The sequence below is a fragment of the Ailuropoda melanoleuca genome, chromosome 4 (assembly GCF_002007445.2).
Source record: "Ailuropoda melanoleuca isolate Jingjing chromosome 4, ASM200744v2, whole genome shotgun sequence".
NCBI classification, from domain to species: domain Eukaryota; kingdom Metazoa; phylum Chordata; class Mammalia; order Carnivora; family Ursidae; genus Ailuropoda; species Ailuropoda melanoleuca.
In genome coordinates, this window is record NC_048221.1 from 106,117,293 (window position 1) to 106,142,448 (window position 25,156).

The 25,156-nt window shown below is 40.4% G+C and overlaps 1 protein-coding gene across 4 annotated transcripts in view; it reads right to left on the minus strand.

Moving 5' to 3' along the window:
* RNF103 (ring finger protein 103) overlaps positions 1–11,137 on the minus strand; it is a 94,368-nt gene extending 83,231 nt beyond the window's left edge. Inside the window, exons 1-3 of one of the 4 annotated variants that reach the window (XR_004625000.1) lie at positions 10,335–11,137; positions 7,853–7,992; positions 1,470–1,574 (exon numbers count right to left, since the gene is read on the minus strand). Coding sequence is in view for 2 of the 4 variants with exons in the window: in XM_011228823.3 (XP_011227125.1) it covers positions 7,853–7,992; positions 10,335–10,560 (366 nt within the window). In the remaining 2 variants the exon portion in view is untranslated. Of the gene's footprint in view, positions 1–1,469; positions 1,575–7,852; positions 7,993–10,334 lie in introns of those variants that run through there. The other 3 variants (XM_011228823.3, XM_002922337.4, XM_011228821.3) reach the window with 3 other exon arrangements.
* Between the last annotated feature and the right edge of the window lie 14,019 nt (positions 11,138–25,156).

Sequence of the window (25,156 nt, forward strand, 5' to 3'; positions counted from 1 at the left end):
CACAAAGGCTATGTAACTGATGTTATCTAATTCAAAATTACAACACAATACTCTGGGGTCCTTTCTGAGAGGAAGGGCCATTTTCATGTTCACAAAGCCTCCAGGAAATGAAATCCCAGGTGTGTGTGAAATGAGTGCCAATATATACCCCTGGGAGAGACGAGAGAAGTATAGCTACCTTATTGTGACCTCTCTGCTGGGAAACCTAACAAATTTCAAGAGCATTTGGCATTGACAAGTGACTTGAAATTCACTTTATGTCCACTAACCCTTGCCATATACCATTGCTACTATCATCCCCACATCTATAGAGACATACGTGCTATACGTAACATTTTGTAGTAACTGACGCTTCATAAATACACAAACACAATTCAGAGCATTAAACAAATGGTTTTGATGTGCTTTTTGGTGAAAACAGAGGCCTTATTGAGGGAGACATGAGTTATTTATTCCAATACTCAGATGGTGGAGGTAACCAGGAAGAGGGCAATCTGAGGACATGAAAGCTCTTTCTGAGGAGGTTCAAGCCAGTTACGTTACCCACTGAGTCCCTAGCTCTCATTTTTCCATGGTCCAAAAGGATTGGATATATTTTATCTGAATAATCAGGAAGAAAAAGCAGGGCAGGCATTTCTTTTCTTTTTCCTCCTACCACTCAAGAGTCAATATGGTAGTTCTTCTTTCCATGAAGTAATCAAGGAAATCTTGAACTTATTTTTCAGATTACTGAGAAGGTTTAAGAAGTCTCTGTGCAATCATACCACCATACTCCCTACTTTTTAAAAGAACTCTTAAAGAACTTCTTTTCACTCCCATTTCCTGATCGAGGCTGCAAATAACCCAAACATTTCAGGTCAGTTTATAATGACATTGCATCAAGGGGTAAACTAAGAGGTTGTTTTAATTAATGTAAGGTATGGCCCTAAGACTAGGGGCATCTTTCAGTGAATATCCTGACCACTTACAGGTATCTTTCAGACTTACATGAACTCCAATGCTAGGAAAGGAAGTAGGAATGAGAGGGGGTCGTTAGCAGGCACTGCTGGTTACAGCACAGACAACACAAGCTTGCGATCAGAGGTAGGAACATCCGAGCAGGTACATGAAAATGTTTAACCCCAGGGCCTTATTTACTCAGCAAGAGTAAATGCTTTTGAAGAGTTTAATGATCCCTAACACAGAGAGGCACACAAAAATGAAAACTCCCCTAGGCATTCATTGCATGAAAGCATTTTGACTCTGAAGTTATATTTACGCAATTAGAAATTGCTCTGTTCAATGCCCTATATAGTTCTATTATTCAACTTAAGGTTTAGCATAAATTAAATTTTGTAGAGGCTGAATTAAACCACCACTAAAAATTTTAATATTTTCACAAAATAACCCAACTGGCTGAGTCACATGGCACAATCAAATACTCTAAGCCTATTACTACTGTGTCACACCAGTAAGAGTTCCCAACTTACAGCTCATATCCAAAAGTATGCACGATGATTCTGAGTGGCACTCACAATGCTGGTCTTATTAAAAGCAGAGACATATTCCTCGGCAGTTCAGGAAAGATGTGTTCTCTGTGGGGAATATTTTCAGAGACTAGAAAAAAAACTAGATGAAAGTACAGCCCGAGTTCCAAGTCTGGAACAGAGTTGGCAGTATAAGCTGGAAGTGAAGGAATCTTTACCTCCCCCTTCCCTAGTATCTGCCTCTCTAAATGGCATCCCTATACTTGCTCACCATTGCATTTCCTGCAGCTAGTCTAGTGCCTAATTCATTTGGGTACTCATTAAATATTTATGTTGAACTAAACTATTTCAGCTTTTTACAGCTTAATAACTTCATTCTTCTACTTCTGACTATACAAGTTCTCTAAAGCCACCAAGTTTTTGGACTCTGTTATAAGTCTCTTCTCTAGCAACCTATCATCTGGAATATTTTCTGGACAAACATTAGCATAAATAGTACTTGCTATGCAATTGCATATTAATGTTCTAGACTCCAGTCAGACATAAGGACTTTCAATTCAACGAATTTAAAAATATACTTTTTCCAGAAAAAAAACTACCACAATTTTCCTAGGTTCCACTTCACTGTTCTTGAGGATCTCTCGAGATGCTAGCACCATCAAGGGCCATCTAACTCAGCCAAAAGATAATCATATACTAAGATTTTTACTGGTCTACACATTTTAGTAAACTAAACCATAAGCTATCTTAAGGCACAGGCTATAGATTATTCATCTTTGTGCCCTCAGTGCTAATCCCAGGGTTCAGCTGGCACACATTAGATTTCAATAAATATTTGTTAGATGGTTAGACAAATGGACTGAAACCAGTGGTTTGCTGGTAGATGTTTAACAACTAGCTCTCCAAAAGAAAAAGGAACTTATTTCTATTACTTGCTGATTTTCTTGGTATAAATACTACTATATAGTGATTTCAAGTTACCAACGTGTTGTCTCTAAACATGGAGCTGGGAAGAGATGTTAACAATCACCCTTCATGAAGCAGTATGAGCTGACTCCAGCACACCAGGCACGGAACTGTGTTGGATAGTGTGTGATGCTAAGCGCCCATATTTTCTGATGTCAACCTTGCACAGTTCAGTTAAACTTACAAAGAAAAACTGGACCTCAGGTTATTGTCTATTCCCTTCCACAGGTATTATACGTGTTACATTGGTATAAGAAAAAAACCATATACTTCTGCCTAATTTTTAGAGGTGGGTTTTAATACTAATCAGAACATCTGCCATATAAATCTAGGCTAAATTAAATAACAAAACTCCATAGAACAGGAGTGCTGGGCTATGATATTTTCTGCAACTCTCAGTATTTTATTTATTTATTTATTTATTTATTTAAATTTATCAGAGAAAGAGAGAGAGGGAGAGAGACAAAGCACAAGCAGGGGGAGCAGCAGGCAGAGGGAGAAGCAGGCTCCCCGCTGAGCAAGGAGCCCGATGTGGGACTCGATCCCAGGACCCTGGGATCATGACCTGAAATGAAGGCAGATGCCTAACCGGCTGAGCCACCCATGTGTCCCCCAATATTTCATTATTAATGGGGAGTTTCTACTTTCAAAATCATAGACCAACTTAAATAACTATATGCAAATTGTATAAAATCCTTAGAAGTGAGGACAAGTGATTGACAGAAACAAAATTCAATGGCATTTAATTATTTTTTTGGTACCCCCACTAGCTTTCTTTATGAGTAAACAGAAATAAAAGTTTTTCACCAGTAGAAAATAAACAATAAAATGGCCTGCCATGTATTTCATCTTTAGAGTAGTGTCAAGAAAGGAATAAATAGGTTAGAATCTCCCTGGACAAAACTATTATCTAGAACAATGCTAAACAAGTTTTAAGACAGCTATTAACTCTTTTTAGCCAAACAGGAAATATAATAACATAATACTTCAGTAAATATTGACCCAAAGCCTTATTTTAAATCACATGATGCTTTTCACTGCTACCTCAATTCCAGTGACGTTAAATTCCTTATGATGGGGATAAAGCCAGTAGGGAACAAATATCACAGCCCTTCTTTGAACAAGGTCAAAAAGGAGAAATACAAATGTTAAGATAAGGATGAACCCATAAAACCCACAGAGCATGCTACCTTTTCCATTTCAGAAGCCTAGCCATTGTTCCATCTGCCTCTCTAAGCATCTTCTGAAGAGAAAAAAAAAAGTAACTGTCTTCAATTTGGTTTTTTTTTTTTTTTTAAAGATTTTATTTTTATTTATGTGACAGAGAGACAGCCAGCGAGAGAGGGAGTACAGCAGAGGAGTGGGAGAGGAAGAAGCAGGCTCCCAGCAGAGGAGCCCGATGTGGGGCTCGATCCCGGAACACCGGGATCACGCCCTGAGCCGACGGCAGACGCTTAACGACTGCGCTACCCAGGCGCCCCTGTCTTCAATTGTGATGCTCAAAAGATTGGGTGGTGATAAAACCAAAGAATCCACAACACTAAAAGATAAATAACTGATGAGAGATATGAGCTAAGGTTAGGAACAAAGCAGGAAAACTTAAAATGTTAGAAAGAACAGTTAGGAAAAAAGAAGACTCAGTTGTTCCATGGGATATATAGTATATTGATGATAAAGATGTCCCATATATGTTGCTGCCTGGAAAACTAAAATTGGTTCTTTTCACCGCATATTACAGAGAATACAGGATAGACGTGGAAAAGCTTGACATGAAAAGGAGCATCCTAATACTCTGGTTCATGTAGGGATAATTCATGAGCACTAATACATCTTAAAACAATTAAGAAGATAAAGATATAAAGGCCATTAACATGTATCATGCAGAAAACAGAAGCGTGAATTGCACAGAAGATAGAAATTATAAGAAATATAGGATGAATTAAATAAACTGTACAAATTCCATTTTTCTCATGTAGTATCATCATTCCACATGTGGTGTCACCAAAAAAGATAATCAACCTAGATTACCAATCCATTCCAGAAAAATAATGAGCTGACCACGTGATGGAATAGCTAAGTCATATATCCATTTATTAAAGTCACATTTTCCCTTAATATGTAAATCCAGACATCCTTTCAGTGATATGATTTATGAAGCCTAAAGTGCTAATTATCAGTTATATGCCATCTAACTACATTTTTTTTCTCAATAAATACAAAAGAAAACCATAATTCATGGGAGTAAGGAATGGTATTAGAAAAAATGGGAGGAAAAGAAAGAACTCTGATGTGTTTAAATATTTCTTACACAGGATACCTAAAATAAAGGCAATCTGAAGAGGATTGAACTGGCTGGGATCTATGCATGATTAAAAATTAAAAAAAAAAAGACAGCAAACTGAAATTAGTCAGCTTCTTTTAAAATAAACAGAAAAGAATGATAAAATAAAAAGAAAAGAATGATAATTCAAATTACTAAGAACAGAATTTTTAAAAGTTATCCTTCACAAGAGATTAGATAAATATGACCTGAGCTGAAAGAACGACAAGCAACCAAGAGAATACTTATCTTGTTTCTAACAGACATTTTCAATTTAAACACAAAAAAACCAACAGCCCTCTTGGCTTAAACCAATGTATGTGCTGATTAGCTTAGCTGATGACTTCAGAATGCCTGAAGACAGGGTTTCAATCTCAATCTTCTCAGTTTTCCTGCCAGAGATTGTTCTTCTAACCCAGGCCAGCCATCTGACAGATGTAAGCGGCTGGCCCCAAGGGACACAAGCCAGACACTGGTGATCAGTGCAAATCCTGAAGGTCACTGGAAAAATTAAATTTATGTCCTACTACCATTAACACATGGTAAACCACACAAATACATTCCATTTTTCTTAGGAGTCATCTTCAACTACTAATACCTTGTGAGGCTTAAAACATATTTTCAGAGGAAAATAACTTAGTGATTAGAATTTATAATGCTAACATTCACTATCATTCACTATTTGTTCTTCATTTCATTCAAGTGTCCCCTTATCAGAATTTTTTGCCACTCTCTGTCTCCTTATTTTTCTTCTTAGCATTTTCCCTTAACTTGATGCTATATTAAATATTTACTTATTTATTGCATACCTCTCCCAACTGGAATGTGAGCTGCCTGAGAGAGCAAGGACTTAGCCTAGGGTAAGTTCCTGGTATATCTCCAGGGCCTGGTGTACAACTAACTGCTAAATTAACTATTTGAGTTTTGTCACCTATTAACAGAGTTTAATCCATGTTTGTCTTCATTATTATTTTTTAAAATTTTACTTATTTATTTGAGAAAGAGAGATCAAGAGCGAGCACGCGCATGAGCAGAGGAATGGGCAGAGGAGAGAGGGAGAATGTGAAGCAGGCTCCATGCTCGCATGAGAGGCTTGATCCCACAGCTTCACCACCATGACCTGAACCAAAACCAAGAGTCAGAGGCTTAACAGACTGAGCCACCCAGGCGCCCCCACAGTTATCTTTAATAGAACATTAAAGAACAGTGGGGACGCCTGGGTGGCTCAGTCAGTTAAGCGTCTGTCTTCGGCTCAGGTCATGATCTCAGGATCCTGGGAACGAGCCCCACATCTAGCTCTCTGCTCAGCCATGAGTCTGCTTCTCCCTTTCCCTCTGCCCTGCCTCCCCTGCTTGTGCATGTACTCTCTCTCTCAAATACATAAAATCTTAAAAAAAAAAAAAAACATTAAAGAACGGTAGATCATTTACAAGCCCAGAATATATGTTAATTAGTAAACCAGAATGTATTCATTGTCTATAGGTAGAATCCTATATACCAAAAGAATATTTAGACTTTTGACATGGCTCTTCCAGGTTTGGAGGGTGTTCAGCATCTATTTATTATTCATCTCTGTGGGATCATTCAATGTATGGACACACATTTAGAGAGAACACAGGTAAATGGGACAGGCTATTCAACTCAACCTCAGTAAATAAAACTAAAAATTATCAAAGCCAACAAGTCTTTCTTGATCAGACCATCAGATATAAATATCTGGGAAAGGAAATGGAATAACTATTTACTTATAAATTAAAGCTTTAGAGATGCTAGTTTATTTTTCAATACCAATTAATTCACAGAGAAATAAACTAGAATTTGATGGATAACGTATAGACTACACCCATAACCTCCCACGTTCTCCCTCTGCTAAATTTAGAAATTACAGAATTAGATTATTTGGCAGGTAAAACGTCAAACACAATAGGAAGACTGCATGTAAAGGAAAGTGATGAATAGCTAATGTAATCACCCGAAGAATTCCCAAACCTCAACTCTCGAACCTTTAGCTCTGTGGACCACAGTATTATTCCATCCTCTTTAGATGTATATGTTTTATTTGAGGCCAGGTACAACAGAAAATCTGCCTATCTGTAATTATATTGCAAATCTATGACAGGACCAGATCTGCATCTAAGGTCTCTGAACTCCTAGCTGCTTCTACCATATTTTGACATCATTGTCCTCAGAAAGAAATATGAAGAAGAGATTTTGATTTTTAAACCCTAAATCAAACTTAGCCGACCCCAGTGTGAAATGACAAGAGTACTGGATAAGAAATCTGGGGTCCTGGGATTTGATCCTGATTCAATAATCATAATTTTAGCCAAAATCATGCTGTTAATTTACTTGATATTTTACTTTAAGCGATCTTATTTTTAAAAAAATTTAAATAACTGTAGCCTTGCCATAAATAATATTTATGAAATTACATGTTCAATATAATATTGACTTTTCTGATTTATATTAAAATCCATAAATGATAATGTGTGTCCACTCATTTACCATGAGTAGTACATAAAGCACACTTTGCGAAGCATAAAGGACTATTTTTTAGGCCCTTCATAGCTCTACAACTCTAATATGCTAATTATATTTCACAGTTTTGATATCACAAGAGTTTGGAGTTTAAAAATGATCATAGCAGAGTAATGAGCACTCCCCACCATTCCCCACAATATCTTGTCCTCTATAGTCACAAAGTTGGTTATTTCCCTAATAGAAGAATTTTCTTACTTTTACTTCAGGGGTCTTCCTTTAGATAAAAAAATCATTTGTATCACCGAATTAAAAACTGGTTAACCAAAACCGAAACAGTGCACATCGCTCAACAAAAGGAATATACCCATATGTTTCTTACTTTAATGAAGATCCAACAACTACAATGGATTTGTCAACTCTCTTTCTTCAAAGCTTCCTCTCCCCCTCTCTTCAATTTTCATTTTCCTAGGTCTGCAAAACCTCTTTAAGAGGACACTGGAGCCTCCCTATGAGGACTGAGTTATGTTTAAGAAACATGACACAAGTACACAGAAGTGTCACCAGCTGGTGAATACTATTCTGGTAAAAATAATTTCACTTCTATCACTGTTCCTGATACCTGAACCAGCCAGATGCCATCTTTTGTGTCTTCTACAAGCTCATAGAAGTGCATTTCACCACTGAAATTGGTACTAGAAACAGATTCAGATGCTTCTTCTTCCTTGAGTGCAGAATAGAGCTCACCCTCCATCAAGTCACCTGAAGAAAGGAAAAAAAATACACTAGTAAGATTTCAAAATTCTACATTCCCCGGGGCACCTGGATGGCTCAGATGGTTAAGCATCTGCCTTTGACTCAGGTCATGAGCTCCAGGTCAGTGGGGAGTCTGTTTCTCTCTCTCCCTCTGTCTCTCCCCCTGCTTGTGCTCTCTCTGCCTCTCTCTCAAATGAATAAAATCTTTAAAAAAAGAATCTACATTCCCAATTTCAATTATTAATTCCATTTTACACTGTTAAAAGTCATGTCACAGTACTTCCATTTCCGTCTATGGAAAAGTAGAACCTGAATGCACCCATTTAAGATTCACTCGGTAAGTATGTCATAAGAACCTACTATGCATCAGGCAAAAATGAACAGACAAAAATCCATCTTCTCATGGGAGCTTATATTCTAGTGGGGTCATCACATAATTTGTTAGGAAATTACTTAATTTCCTGGTAAATCCAAAAAGCTATCACGGTGTTATTTAGTTTTGTGTATAACACGCCAAGCTTCAAATAATTTTTAAACAGTACAATTTATATACTTCTGGCTTGCAAGATTTAGAAATGGGTTTACAGAATTTGCCATTACACCTGCTTAAAATAGCAATGGGGCTTAGAAGACTTGAAGATTAGATACAAAAGATTACCTATAAGAGAAAAACTCCACTTTCATATTCAAATTTACAGTGTAAACTGAGAGCTTGCATCATCAAATAAAAAGTAAACACTAATGTCAAATTATTTTAATTTTTGCCTTAAATGTGAAAACAAGCATGACAGCAGCAAAATAATTTACAATGAATATTTAAATTATAAAGTTAAATTGCTATACCAAGACTTCTCTGCTATAAAATGTGTGATCTGAGTCATACTTTTGTGGGCTGTGTGTATTCTTTAAATGATATGTGTGTTCCTTGTACACCCGAAGTGACAAGTATTTTTAGGCCCAAAGGAAGCAACACTAAATAAAAGTCAAAAGAAAAAAGTGTTATTAATTTTTTTTTACTATGAGAAATGATTTGGCTTTGGCAGTTAAGATACTTCTAAACCTAGAAAATTCATTTATTAGAGATTTACTTTACTCCATTTCCCATCCCCCACCCCTGTGGTAGTAAACCAGTCAGTAAACAAGGGGCAAGAAAAAAAATGGATTTTATGTTTTCTCTTAAAAAAAAAAAAAAGCATCACATCTACAGAGGGTTCCCTCCTCTACCCCAGTAGTGAGATACATATTTGATAACCCTCAACCTGCAAATATGCAGTGCTAAAGTCCTCTAGAGTTAGTATTCTTGTCCATCTCACAACAATGGCTATAGGGTACTAAATAAGGAAAAAAAAAATGGCTTGTAAAAGACACAGCAGACCGATATATTTGAAGCAACAAAAAAGATAACCATCAGTTTCAACTGCTTCCTACAGCAACCCTGAATGTCTTTCTCAAGTTACAGTACATTCCCCTTCTAGGACATTTACCTAAACAAAGATATATTTTGTCCAGGGGTGAAAAAAAATTAACCATACTTCTTGTTCAATCCTACCCCCAAACCAACAGTCACTGACAATGTACTGCTTAAGATGTTAAACAAATATTCTCTTAGCACTATTTCCATTCTATTTCTCAATCCACTTAAGTTGATGCAGCTGTATGTGACTTCTAAAAGGAAAAAGAAAAGTTTATATCCAAGACATAACGATTTTTTTAAAACGCTGACAGAAACATAAACTCTTCCAAAACAAAACAAAACAAGGTATGCATTCACAAAACCTATTCACTTTATTTTCACCAAACTTAAAGTATGAAAAGCTAAGGTTGTACAGTTTACACTTTCTCTATATTTAAACACATGATTTAAAATTTAAATCTTAGCCCTAAATGCCTCTTTGATATTAAGTATTCCAATATTTTCCCCTCCTGTTATTATGCTATGATTACTATCGTGACAAATACTGCTATCTACAGACATTTTGGGATTTTCCTTTTCTTATATCCCTACGAATTTCAACCGAAAAATAATGCTTTCCAGTTTGTCTGTAACCAGTTGACATTCCCTAATTTAAAAAAAGATTATTTCTTAGTAAACAATGCTAAGAAACCGCACTTAGATCTGTTATTTCAAAAACAAACCTTTAAAAGACATAGCAACACCCGTACAAATAATTCCAGCCCCCTTCTCAAAACTGGGATTCACTTTTTTTTTTTTTTTTATGGAAAACGTGGACAGCTCTCGAAGTAGTCTGCTTAACCCTTCCAGGTAATGTCTCATTCTGGAGGAACCACGAAGTACAAATCACCCCCTCCACCGGGTGGAGGGGAGCCCAGGGGCGCCCGATACTCGCCTGACTTTTCCACCAGCTCCCGGACATCCTTCTTTTCGGGCAGCCCTGAATATCCCAGCCCCCGGCACTCCAGAATGGTCTTCAGCTTCTTGAAGCTCAGCGCCACCGGATCCACCAGCTGGGTGGCAAAGATGCCAGTTTCATACCACACAATGGCCTCAAAAAACCTGGCCAGGACGAACAGGACCAGAAAATAGAGGAGCAGGAAGAATAGCTTCAGCCACATCTTCCCCCGCGTCTTCTCTCTTCTCAGAGAGCTCGCAAGACGAAAAAGGGGCGCAGAGCGGGGGAGTGTGTGTCCTCACGCCCGGCGGGGCGCGGGCACTGTCCCAGCGTGGTCCGGCCTCGCCGCCCTCACTGTCGCGCCATCGCCGGCCGGGGGGCTGGGGGTTTGGCTATTTGTGAGGGGGTGAGGAAAAGACCAGGAGGGGCACAGGCGCAGAGCCTCGCGCGGGGCCTTCCAGTCAGGAGACGAGAAAAATAAAGGAAAAAAACTAAAAAAAAAAAACCATCAAACACCGTAAGGAGCGGGGAGCGGGAGGGCCCGCGGGGAGGAACAAAACGAGGGACGTTACCCGGGCGGGGGACACTGACCGAGGTGGTGGGTCGGCCTTCTAGCACCGTAATCTCAAGGGGGAGGGAGGAGGCCCCCCAAATCATTCAGATCCACAAAGGAAGCGGGGTCCTGGCGGGAGGCCGGGGCCGGAGGGGCGGCTAGCCCGGGAGGCGGTTGGGGCCGGCGGGCGACGGCCGGTCAGGAGGGCGCGGCGCTCCGCCCGGCCAGGCCCCCGGGCCCAGCGCGGCGGCGGCTCCAGGTTCTCTCAGGCCGGCGGGCGGCGCCTTTCAGGCGGGCGGGCACCGCGGCCCGGCCCGGGAGGGGGCGTCACGGTCTCTGCAGAGAGAAAATAGGGCGCGCTGGCCGACGGTCCTGAAGAAGAAAAGCAAAAATAGGCCCGAGACGGCTCCCTGGGCGGCCCCGGGCGGCTTCCTGGCCACAGAGCGCCCGCCCCGCTCAGATGGGCGGCGCGGGTCTCCGCCGCCGTCCCCGACGCCCCCGCCACCTCGCGAGGCCGCGTCAGTAGCCTCGGGAGCAGAGAATCAGCTGGGGCCGCGGCCCCGGCCGAGACATAACAACTGACGTCGGCGGCGGGGCGGGGCCTTGGGCGGGGCCGGGGCGGGGCCACGATGGAGCTACAGCCACAGCCGCGTCGGGGAGAAGCGGGTGCGGAGGGGGAAGGAGGAGGCTAAGCCAGGGGGCTGGAAAGCCGTGCGGCGCAGCAACTTTGGCTGGGCATCGTAACAGCTTCCAAAGTTGCCTCTCCAGTGTGTTCTCCGCTCTCTTTTCTTTTGCTCTGAAGATGTTCAGTACACGATTTGGGCCAAGGGTTGGACTTTGGACTCTGTCACTTTGTGTGTTTTTTGTACAAATAGGGCAGTTAATGATCCTCCTAAAATCGGTAAAATGGATGGATGTTTATGCTAGATCTTGGTGAATTGGAAAAATTTGGGCACTAACGTTTGAGGGCGTAGAAAACAATGATTTTCCGTTTCTCAGTGAGAATGTAGTTCGTGCACTACGTGTATTGGAGGAGGTTTGGCCAAAACGGGAGTTAGAACTAGGCCCACTTGTCCCTCCTGTTATAATTTTTCCTCCCCTTTTCAATGTTAGGGGTGTTAAAAGCCGGGTATTGAGGCGGTGAGTTCCCAGGACAAAGGTTATTGACTGTTGATATGTCCCTGTGCAAAATCTACATGTCTTGTCTTTTGTTACCCTCCCTGAGTGTGGCCACTGCCAGCAAGAGGAACATATAGAAAGTGAGTCATGTGGGCGATTATGCACCACTATCCAGTTCTGTGTTTAACCTCAGTGGAGCACTCTTTCTATCGAATTCTGTGCCAGTCTTGAGGGAGAAAGGGGTTGCATAATTAAACTGAGGAGGCTGGCTTCTACCAGCTCCCTTGATCAGGAAGGAAAAGACCCAGGAATTATAAGAGAAGTGTTAGTCATTGTGCAAAGCTGTCAAATGTCCTGAACTGGGCGGGGCCGGGGGGGGGTCGGTTAGGAAGAATGGAGGTGTGATCTTCCATCATGGAGCAAATGAGAAATGGAAAGCAACAGACCATGAAAATGTAGCCTCAGAATGGCACCCCTTTAAAATGAAGCACACAAAGGCATTTCAGTGGCCAGCTAGTGGAGGAGGACTTAGGAGGGGATGGGCCCAGGGAGCAAAGAGGAAGAATCAGAGGAGGAGGTGTAGGAATGTACAACCAGCTCTAGGCCTCTGCTCCTATGTCTTAACTAGCTTCAGTGTGGCTTTGTTTCCATGGCTGGCAGATCAATGTGGGAGACTGTATTAAACAGTTCATTCTAACAAGGTTGTTTTTGAGATTTTGGAATACTTAGGCATGTCAAGGTGACCCTGTTACTGAACAATGTTGCTGTCCAAACCTTGACATATAAAGTGGACCCTCATCTCAAAGCAATGTACTCACTAATAAAGAGACACTGACCCCAAATCAAATAATATAAAAGAGGGACAGGTCCGGAAAGTTGGGCTGTGAGCTGAGGATGGAACCATCCAGGCTAGAGTTTCAAACTGGAAAAATACTAGTGTGGGAGGGACTCCAAAGAAGGAATTAACACTCTTTTGGCATTTCTTGTTTGTTTCAACTGCCTCCAATTGCAACCCCCCTTGCCTTGTTCCCTCCTCCTTAAGCTCTTAGAAAAGATAACAGCACTGATCAAAGAATGCACAAGGTTGGTGGGATACAGTGGTACAGGCATTTACATCCTTTATCAATAGGATGTACAGCTTTTCAGGAGGGCAATTTATAATAGGAGTTAGAAGTCTCCCTGAAATTTATGCTTTTTGGCCCAGTAATCTCACTTCAGGGAAATTATCCTGAGGAAATAATTGGACATGTGCACAGAGATGTGTGTGCAGAGTTTTGTTGTTGCTGTAAAAGAATAAGAATAAAAAATAGAAAGAAATGGAAGAAAAAATAATTATTAATTATTAATAATAGGGGAAAAAAAGAGAAAGAACAAGCAACCCAAATACCTAGCGACAGAAGATTAGTCAAATACAGTAATCTAAATGGTGAGCTACCAGGGAGCTGCTAAAAAGAACCATATAGACAAATGGCTGTAGACATGAAACAATGTCCAAAATAGTGTTTGGGGGAGAAAAGCAGGTGTCTGAGGAGTTTGCATCATATCCTATTTTTTGTGTTAGTATTAGACAAAGGTAGAGGTATATACACTGAAATGTAAATCACGTTCATTTTTAGGTGATGGGATTTAGATCGTTGAAATTTTTTTATTTTGTGTTTTATCTCTATTTCATTATTTTTTCTGAAATAATCATGCATTATTTTTATAATTTTAAGATATGTTTTGGAAAATAAAACAACCACTAAGACTGCTTCCATGGTCTGGAGGTTTGCAGCAGGAATTCATCCTCTGGGACTCCAAGGGAGGGGTGGGCTGTCCTTCCATGAGGGTGATTTCAGCTTCCACGATGCCTAACTGGGCAGGCTAATTATAACTTCTGTTCAAACACCGGTCTGACAAAAGGATGTTTGAATTATTCATTGGTTTTCATAATCTGTTTCTCTAACAGCAAGGCCGTTAACCTGAGTTCTTGATTTTGCATCTCAGGTTCTATTTATTTGTGGAATGACTTAAATCCTTACCATCTGATATTGTGGCAAGAGCATGGGAACCATCATTAGTGGGCCTGGTCCGGTGTCACCTAGTATCTACTAGCTGTATCACCTCATTAGAAAGTCACAAGATCTGTCTAAACCTCATTTTTATTGTCTATAAAATGGGATAGTATGTGTACCCCATGAAGCAGTTGTAAGGATTAAATGAGGCAGTAAATGTAAAAAGTGCTTTGAAACAGACATTGCTTGTATGTATGTAGGCAGGTATTTTGCATTCATTACTTTATTCAAGCAATATTTATGAGCAAGTCACTGAGCTTTTTATTGAGAAATGTGCATGGATGAAGTCAAACAGGACCTTGTTGCCAGGTTATTTGAAATCTATTAGGCGAAACTTTCCAAAATTGAATATTTTTTAAAAATTAAAAAAAAGACGTAGGCCTCTTATAGACCTAATAGCAGAAGTACAAGAAAAATACAGATACAAGTTCTCTAAAGCAATATAAAGTACAGACTCTATTTAGAAGTATGAATGAAAATATAGAAAAAAAAAATAGAAGATAGTTCCTGGCTTTAAGGGTTTCAATTCAATATATTTCATCATTTGTTTTCTTTTATAACTTTAATTTATTTTTTAAAAATTTTGTATTTGAGGGGTGCCTGGGTGGCTCAATCGGTTAAGCATCTGCCTTTGGCTCAGGTCATGATCCCGGAATCCCAGGATCAAACCCCCTCCCCATCAGGCTCCTGGCTCAGCAGGGAGTCAGCTTCTCCCTCTGCCCCTCACCCCGCTCCTGCTTTCTCTCCCTGTCTCACTTTCTCTCTCAAATAAATCCATAAAACCTTTTAAAAAATAATTTAAGAATTTTCGTATTTGAGTAGAGTTGACACACTGTTACATTAGCTTCAGGTATTCAATGTAGTAATTCAGCTTCTCTATACGTTATGCTATGCTCAACGCCAAGTGTAGCTCCCATCTGTCACCATAAAACACTATTATAATATCATTGACTATATTCCCTGGTGCTGTGCCTTTTATTCTTGTGACTCCATTCCATAACTGGAAGCCTGCTTGTATTTAATTTAAAAAGGAAGAATTAATTTTAGAGGAGAAAAAAAATCAAAGTCTTTGGCTGAGCTGGATGAAATATGGTTATTTTATTTAGGATCCAAAAAGTTCTCTCTTCTTATTTTATTTTTATCAAAGTATTACCTATACATAGTTTAAAAAGTCAAATAGGGGGCGCCTGGGTGGCACAGCGGTTAAACGTCTGCCTTCAGCTCAGGGCGTGATCCCGGCGTTATGGGTTCGAGCCCCACATCAGGCTCCTCTGCTATGAGCCTGCTTCTTCCTCTCCCACTCCCCTGCTGTGTTCCTTCTCTCGCTAGCTGTCTCTCTGTCAAATAAATAAATAAAATCTTTAAAAAAAAAGGCAAATAAAAACAACAAGAAAGTCAAAGAACCCTTCAAGTCTTCATCCAAATAGAACAATTTTGGAAGTGAAAGGGACAATGGTAATAAAATTATGCCAGACTATCCCAACAAACCCTGTTTATGAAAAACCCTACCCACTCTGACAAAACTACCATTTCTCAGAGAAAACTACCTTTAATTCTTTGAAGCATTTTTTCATGTTTTCTTTATATTTCCAAATTAGAAGTTTCTACTGCTTTTCTCAATCTTTTCATTTGTTACATTATCTATTGATTTCTTACTACGGAAAATGAGGAATGATCTCTTTTATGCCCTCCACTCACACACCATTTCCCTCCCTCATTCCCAAAGTGATTGTATTCTATATTCGTTTTTATATTAATGTGACCACATAAATCTTGTTGATGGCTGAACCACATCATTTATATTTCCTTTCTTGTGCAATACTTCATTTTCCCTGGAGTTAATAATTAATTCAGATTTTGGTTTGTTCTATCTTCGATGGCCCTGTCCATTTATTCATCCCCAAATTCTCTGTCTGAACTATAAAACTACTCAAATGGTTAATTTATCAATTCCATATTTTATTGGAAATAAATCCTCTGTCTGGGTCCTCCTGCTCCAGGCTAGACTGGCTCCTCTCCAGACTACGATGTGGCTTCATCCCAGGACTTCCTTTCACAACCCTTCTACGTTGGATTCTATTTTCTTGATCCCATAGCTGCGTGTTTATTCTTTCACTTCCTTGTTTGCATGGAACACATCTCATCCTGCAGTGACTTATTAAAAAAGTGGACATTGAGATAAACTTCAGAGACCTGACACATATAAAAATTCCTTTACTCTAGCCTCATTCTTTTCTTTTTTCAAACTTAGAGAAGACTTGCAAGAAATTACCAAAACCTCCTTTATACCCTTCACCAATTCACCAATTAATGTTTTTGCCACGTTTGCTTTACATGTCTTTTCTCTATATTGTATATACATTTTTTTTTCTTGAGCCATTTAAGAGTTAGTTAAGGTTACCCTTCATGTTTAAATGATAGTTTGGCCAACTATAGAATTCTAAATTGGAAATTCCTTCCCCTCAGAATTTTGAAGGCATTGATCTAGTACCTTCTGGCTTCTGTTGTGACTTGTTTTTTCTCTCCGTAAGCTCTCAACTCTTCTTTTCATCCTTGTTATTCTGAACTTTTATGATAATGTGCCTGAGTGCAAGTCTCCTCTCCTTCATTGCGTTGAGTGCCCAGTGGGCCCTTTTAATATGGCAACTCGTTACTTCCAGTTCTGGGAGACTCTTTGATAATTTCCTTTGTCTGTTTCTCACTTTTCTGGAACTCCTGTTAATGAGATGTTGAAGCTCCTACATTGATCCTATAATTTTATTCTCTTCTTTCTCCAGTTTTTCTCTTTTTGCCTTTTGTTCTACTTTCTGGGAGTTTTTTTCAACTTCATTTTTCACCCTTTCTACTGAATTCTTAATTTTGTCTATCCTATTTTTAATTTTCAAAAGTTCTTTCTTGTCACAGGGATGTGCCTTTTCTGTAACACTCTGTTCTTTTTTTTTTTAATGCATGAAATACATTCTCATATCTCTCTGAAGATATTAATTAATAGTAATTTTCTCCCTAAGTTTTCTTTTGCTCTTTGCATGCCTCTTAGACCTTCAACCTGTTTATTTGGACTTCATCTTTCACCTCAGAGGCTGTCTTTAATTACTTGGTGATCCCTGGCTCTCTCCTTGTTCATAGGTTCATAAATGTGAGGTACTGAAAAGTTCTCTGAGAGTGAGTGGCGCTCACCGAAGGGTCGATGGTCAATACACAGCCATTTCACTAGGAGGTATATATAAGTTTTTCTCCTCAGATGTTTGCTTTCTTCAGAGAGGAATCCTGCCTGGAAAATTCCGATATGGTTATCAGCATCCTGGGACTGAATGGGAGAAGGAAGCTAGGAGTATCAAGTCTCAGCCATTAGGGTTCCTCATCTCCCTCACATAACCATGCCAGGAATTTCTAAGTCCAGAACCAATCTGTTCGTTTCAGAGGACAAACCTCCCATCTTTCTCCAGGATCAGAGAGGGGCAAGTGCTCGGCTGTACCGGGTCAAACTCTACCTCATGAAATTTTTCAAAAATCCTCCAGTTTTCATCTCCACCCACCACCTTGGGCTTCCAAAGTGATATCCTTCCAATTTCTGAACCTTTCCTGGATTCCGTGGCACCAAGTGTTTAGTGTAGTAGAGGTAGTGACACAGGTCCCCCACACCATGGCCTCTGACCAACAGTCTAGACAGAGAAGAGCTTTTAGCCTTTCTTGCAGTTAGGTTGGGTAAGTGACTGAATTGAGTCCATGAGGAGGCAAGTAGTGATGTATACCTCTTTCAAGCCTGGCCCTCATAAACAGCCTCCAGCCCTCTCCAGATTAGGTAGCCAGGGAGAGAGGTGACCGAGAGAACAGCCCTGAGACCTTTGTATCATAGTAGGCCCGGGGGCCCCTCAGATTTGTTCTTATCTTCAGTTTCTATTTTTTGTCTATACATCTCTAAATTTGAGACACGATCAGTTCCACTGAGCCAGAGGAGCAAGAGTGGGGCTTGCAAGAACTTCAAAAGGGTAGACAGGGAGTGTAGGAAAAGGGATGGCAACATTAACCAATTTACCTTCTGGTGAGGACAAGGAGAGTGTCCTATGAAAAAGAAATAACCCCATTTTCTTTGCTTTGATCTCTAACCCCGTTATGAAGAACACATTTTGGTAAAAAAAAAAAAGAGGGGGGTGGTAAAAATGACTGGCAATGGTTTAAAAAAAAAGGCTAGAACAATAGCTAAACTGTGGAAGGAGCCAAGATGCCCTTCAACAGACGAATGGATAAAGAAGATGTAGTCCATATGTACAATGTAATATTACTCAGCTATCAGAAAGAATGATTACCCAACATTTGCAGCAGCATGGACAGGACTGGAGGAGATTATGCTAAGTGAAATAAGTCAAGCAGAGAAAGACAATTATCAGATGGTTTCACTCATTTGTGGAACATAAGAAATAGCAGGGAGATCAGTAGGAGAAGGAAGGGAAGAATGAAGAGGGGTAAACAGAAGAGGGAATGAACCATGAGAGACTATGGACTCTGGGAAACCAACTGAGGGTTTCAGAGGGGAGGAGGTGGGGGGATGGATTAGCCTGGTGATGGGTATTAAGGAGGGCACGTATTGCATGGAGCACTGGGTGTTATACACAAACAATGAATCATGGAACACCACATCAAAAACTAATGATGTACTGTATGGTGACTAACATAACATAATAAAAAATTTTTTTTAAAAAGGCTAGAAATCTAAGTCCTATGTAGGTAGGTTAGGTGTTTATTGTCTTATGTCTGGTTGATACACCCTGCTAAACACAGATTCAAGGCAGGTAGGGGAACCATTTTTAAGTCTGTCTCCAGCATATAAACATATTTGATATTTCCCATTTCAGCACATAAATGTTAATTTCATTCATAACAAACAATAAAATGATGATATGGGTAGCCCTTGACTTAGATCAGCTCACCTTTCAGCTACGTCTTTTGGGAGTTCTTCGCTCTGTTATGAGATGATACCAAGCAGTGCATACATACCACCCACTGAAGCTACTGTCTCCTGGCTTTTCCCCTCTCTGCCCATAGCTAACAATTGTCAAACAACCAAACAAAGATAACTGAAATGATCTATTTCTTTATTGCCAGGCCAATTGATTCATATTTGAAAGCTTACTATTGAACAGAGTACAATTATATAATTTCTAGCTGATTTGAATATGGCATTTATGTTCATTAAAAGAGAGGCATTAAGATTAAGGTTTTAGGCATGTAGCTACCATGAGAAAAGCAGTTTCCCAAATGCCTTCACCAGGAACATCGCCTGCTGTGATTGTGAGAACAGTACAGCCTGCCCTTTCTGTGTGGAGATGACCTTACTATCACCACAGCAATGGTACCAAGTTGTGTTTTCCAGTGCATTAAGGCCAATATTTGCTGGAATAAAAGATGTCCCAAAGCAATATTCAGAGACCTATTTGGCACTCAAGCTGGAATCGTCAAAAAAAGAGAAACCTCTTTTCACCAGAGCGAGACCTGCAGAAAATGGCTTTCAATAAAGCTAAAATGAATGCACCCTGGGGGAGCGCTGCTATGTACACTGCCATCCATATGATAAACAGCCCTTCTCCACTGGCGGGCCAGCCAGCCAGCCGGAGTCACCCGAGCTCTCATCTTCCAACCCAGGAACAGCAAGCAGTACAACCCTGCAAACACTGGCAAGACAAAGGCAAATAAGGGTGGAGTAAGCAAATAGAAAGTCACCTTTCCTCCTGGAGTAAACTGTTCCTCCTCTGATCACCTGAAGCTCACAGGGTCTGACCACACCACAGCACGGCGGGGTACATAAGTACCAATCCCCCCTCCCCCCGCATGCCCCGCAGTATACAAAATGAAAGTGCATTCCCCTTGTTCAAAATGTTGAAAAGGAAAAACAAAGCTGGGGGCATCACAATGCCGGATTTCGAGCTGTACTACAAAGCTGTGATCACAAAGACAGCATGGTACTGGCACAAAAACAGACACATGGACCAATGGAACAGAATAGAGAACCCAGAAATGGACCCTCGGCTCTTTGGGCAACTAATCTTTGATAAAGCAGGAAAAAACATCCGGTGGAAAAAAGACAGTCTCTTCAATAAATGGTGCTGGGAAAATTGGACAGCTACATGCAAAAGAATGAAACTTGACCACTCTCTCACACCATACACAAAAATAAACTCCAAATGGATGAAAGACCTCAATGTGAGACAGGAATCCATCAAAATTCTAGAGGAGAACATAGGCAACAACTTCTATGACATCGGCCAGAGCAACCTTTTTCACGACACATCTCCAAAGGCAAGAGAAATAAAAGATAAAATGAACTTATGGGACTTTATCAGGATAAAGAGCTTCTGCACAGCCAAGGAAACAGTCAAAAAAACTAAGAGACAGCCCACGGAATGGGAGAATATATTTGCAAAGGACACCACAGATAAAGGACTGGTATCCAAGATCTACAAAGAACTTCTCAAACTCAATACACGAGAAACAAATAAACAAATCATAAAATGGGCAGAAGATATGAACAGACACTTTTCCAATGAAGACATACAAATGGCTAACAGACACATGAAAAAATGTTCAAAATCATTAGCCATCAGGGAAATTCAAATCAAAACCACACTGAGATACCACCTTACGCCAGTTAGAATGGCAAAGATAGACAAGGCAAGAAACAACAATTGTTGGAGAGGATGTGGAGAAAGGGGATCCCTCCTACATTGTTGGTGGGAATGCAAGTTGGTACAGCCACTCTGGAAAACAGTGTGGAGGTCCCTTAAAAAGTTAAAAATTGAACTACCCTATGACCCAGCCATTGCACTACTGGGTGTTTACCCCAAAGATACAGACGTAGTAAAGAGAAGGGCCATATGCACCCCAATGTTCATAGCTGCATTGTCCACAATAGCCAAATCATGGAAGGAGCCGAGATGCCCTTCAACAGATGACTGGATTAAGAAGCTGTGGTCCATATATACAATGGAATATTACTCAGCTATCAGAAAGAACGAATTCTCAACATTTGCTGCAACATGGACGGCACTGGAGGAGATAATGCTAAGTGAAATAAGTCAAGCAGAGAAAGACAATTATCATATGATTTCTCTCATCTATGGAACATAAGAACTAGGAGGATCGGTAGGGGAAGAAAGGGATAAAGAAAAGGGGGGTAATCAGAGGGGGGAATGAAACATGAGAGACTATGGACTGTGAGAGGCAAACTGAGGACTTCAGAGGGGAGGGGGTGGGGGAATGGGATAGACTGGTGATGGGTAGTAAGGAGGGCACGTATTGCATGGTGCACTGGGTGTTATACGCAACTAATGAAGCATCAAACTACATCGGAATCTGGGGATGTACTGTATGGTGATTAACATAATATAATAAAATAAAATTTAAAAAAATGCAGGAAAAAGGCACCCTTAAAAGGTACTATATAGGGGCACCTGGATGGCTCGGTCGGTTAAGGGGCTGGCTCTTGATTTCCAGGTCATGATCTCAGGGTCCTGGGATCAAGTCCCCCCTCCCGCTCTGCGCTCAGCGAGAAGTCTGCTTGAGGATTGTCTCTCCTCCTCCCTCTGCCCCTCCCTGGGTGGGGTGGGGGAGCTCTCTCTCTCTGTCTCTCAAATAAATCTTTTAAAAAGGGTACTATATACAGTTTTTCCTTTCTTTTCTGGTAGCTTTCTTGACCTGTCATGGTGTTTTTGATTTGCCATTTAATGTAACTCTCCCTTGGTCAGGGGCTACTCACAGGGTAAGTGCAGGTCCTCACAGGCACCCAGACTCTCTCCCTCCAGCCCTAGACCTTGTAGCTGACAGTGGGCTGAGAAAGGATTGCAACCTCAGCACCGGGACTTGCTCAGTACCTGGACTGGAGGTGGGCAAGAGGCCTGTTGCCTGAGAGTCACCCTCCAAACAGTTGTGGCGCTGCCAACCCTGGGTAAGGATGGCTGTTGCCAAGCCTTGCCTCAGAGCACCCCAGGTGAGCATGCCTGACCCCAGTCCTCCCCGGGCCTGAGTCCAGAGCTCCAGTGGGTACAGACGGCACAGCAGAACATGGACACCCCCACACCCCCTTCTGCATTGTGCAAACAGCTCTGTTGCTGCCCCCTTCACAGAGGGAAGGGCAGAGCTGGGGAGGGGGTGGGGAGTGGGGGGTGGTGGGCAGGTGTGGGCAGGGCCGCAGGCACCAGGTGACAGAAAGCAGACTGCCAAGGAGATGGGGAGCTGGCTGCCAGGAGGTGGGGAGCTGACAGCAGGCAGACCGCGTGTGAGATGAAGCCTCCAAGGTCTTGGCACATGCTTTGATGTTCATCAGATTTCACTTATAAAACACAAATTCAAAGGAAAAATTACTTAGAATTTCAAGACGACAACTGCAGAACATTAAACTCCCAAGTGTTCAGGGTCCTTCTGCACTTGGGGTCCAGTGCAACTGCTTTGTTCACACACCCATGAAGCCAATTGTGTGGGGCAGACTTATTGAATTCAATAAAGGTCCAGAAAATTCCACATTTTTTATCACATTTGTGGCATTTCTCATAGGCTGCCTGTACATAGTTTTATTTCTGTACATAAACTGCTTCCCTTCCTGGATGCCATCTTCATGGCTTAGCTTACCAGCTCTTCTCTGGCACATTACAGCCCCTCTCTAAGGCTTATCTGTTAAATAGAAATAATAACAGTAATCTCATAAGATTGTTGTGAGTACTTAGTGAAGCCAAGTTTATAAGGCACAAGGCCCAGTGACTGGCACATGTTTTATACAAATGGACATACACACACATATATATTTACTCACATACACTGATACTCATACATCTCTTCTGTAACAGTATCAGAATACCTAAAATGTACTTAATAAGTCAATTTTTTTGGATAAAAGTACACAGCATGGCATGTTCTTAAATGTCAGTCTGGCTAATGGATGCTTTTGGTGAAATGCGATGCAAATATAACTTTATTATTAGCACCATGCTCTAACCAGCTGAACTGTCAACCTGACTACCTCTATTATTTAAAAGAGAAACCAGAAAGCATTTTTCAAAAATTCAAACCGGTTATGGTAGAATACTTTAGAAAGTAAGCTCAATTGAATTAAGGACATAGAGAAAATGAAGAAAGTTTTGAAAATCTTGATAAATACAATTTCAGAGTGAAAAAAGGGCTTGTATGAAAAGATGAAAGAAATTGGAATTGGTTATCATGGAGAAGAGAAGGATAAGAAAGAACTTCAAAAAAAGCAATATTGCTTTTTCAATTAAAAGTGTTTATTTTGTTACTAAAGTGGTATGTGGTTATTAAAGAAAACTTAGATGTATCTTAGTGAAAAGAAGAAAACTGAGAATATGCCCAATTCCACCACTCTCACACAACGAACAAGTTTGTACTAATTGAATTTCCTACTGTGAATATAGGTGGAATACCCTTGATAATACTGGACATTTTCATTTAAAAAAATATTTTCCAATTGTACACCTGAAGTGGCATCTAATTTCTATTTTGACTTGATTACTTCTTTTGAATAATAAATTACTTCTTTCCTTACCTCTTATATTTAATGTTCATATACATATTTTTTCTTTTGTGAATTGCCTGTACCCTTAGACCATTTTTATTTATTTATTTATTTTTTTAAAGATTTTATTTATTTATTTGACAGAGATAGAGACAGCCAACGAGAGAGGGAACACAAGCAGGGGGAGTAGGAGAGGAAGAAGCAGGCTCATAGCAGAGGAGCCTGATGTGGGGTTCGATCCCATAACGCCAGGATCACGCCCTGAGCCGAAGGCAGACGCTTAACTGCTGTGCCACCCAGGCGCCCCCCCTTACCATTTTTAAAAGAATGTTTTTTTCTTTTCAAATTAAGAAATATTTAAAGTACAAATAAGAAGTACAGAAGATAATACAGCAGACACAGCATTTCAATGTGTTTTTCAGAAAGAAGGCCTGCTGAGGTGAGATAGGAACTGTATTAATATAGTCTGCCATGTTATTAGAAAAATAAGACAAATATTTGTCTTTTGTGCACATTGATGTGCAAGAGTTTTTAGTATATTAAGCATGTTAACCTTTTTCTATGCCATAGAGCTTTTGTTTTAATATGTTAGATCAGTTCATTAAAGTGACTGATAAGAACAGAACAAAAGGAAATTAGCTTAAATAAAAAACCTTTTTTTAGTTGGACATGAGAAATTTTTTTTTTAAAGATTTTATTTATTTATTTGTCAGAGAGAGAGACAGCCCGCAAGAGAGGGAACACAAGCAGGGGGAGTGGGAGAGGAAGAAGCAGGCTCCCAGCGGAGGAGCCTGATGTGGGGCTCGATCCCAGCACTCTGGGACCACACCCTGAGGCGAAGGCAGACACTTAACGACTGAGCCACCCAGGCGCCCCTGAGAAACAATTTCTTAACTGTGAAGAGAATAAATGCAAGAAAAGGAATTTGTCATTATGGAATCTCTGACCCTCCATTTCTCTTGTAGGACTTATATTACACTTAATTGACTAGGAAACGGAAGCTAGACCAAATGGTTGTACTGTTTTCTCCTAGATCTATTTATTTTCTTAGCTTCTAAGAAGCACTTATTTCAGAATAGGTCTAGGTTATTTGGCCAATTTGATTTAAATTGTGTTCCTCACCATTATAAACAAACCAGCTGAATCTTTGCAGGACTTTTGAGTAAGGGCTACTAAGTCTACTATTGTTTGGTGGTTCTGCAAATGAATGTGAATTCTATTAGGTAACAACTGGGACAAGTGTTCTATTTATAAAAAACCAGTGCTCACTTAGACAGCACATATACTATTTATAAAAAAACAGCATGCTTATGGCTGAGTATGGTAGTCATTAGGAATATACACAAATAGTCAACTCTCTCCTTCCAGGCACATGGTAAGAATACACTTTCCTGGCCCCTTGGAGTTAGGAGCGGACATATGACTTTCACTGGCCAGTGAAACATGACAGGATGTGACACGTTCATTTCTGGGTTCAAGTATTAAAAAAAGTTTTATGTAGGAAGGAGGTTAAGATGGCGGAGGAGTAGGGGACCCCTTTTTCAGTCGGTCCCCTGAGTTGAGCTGGATAGGTACC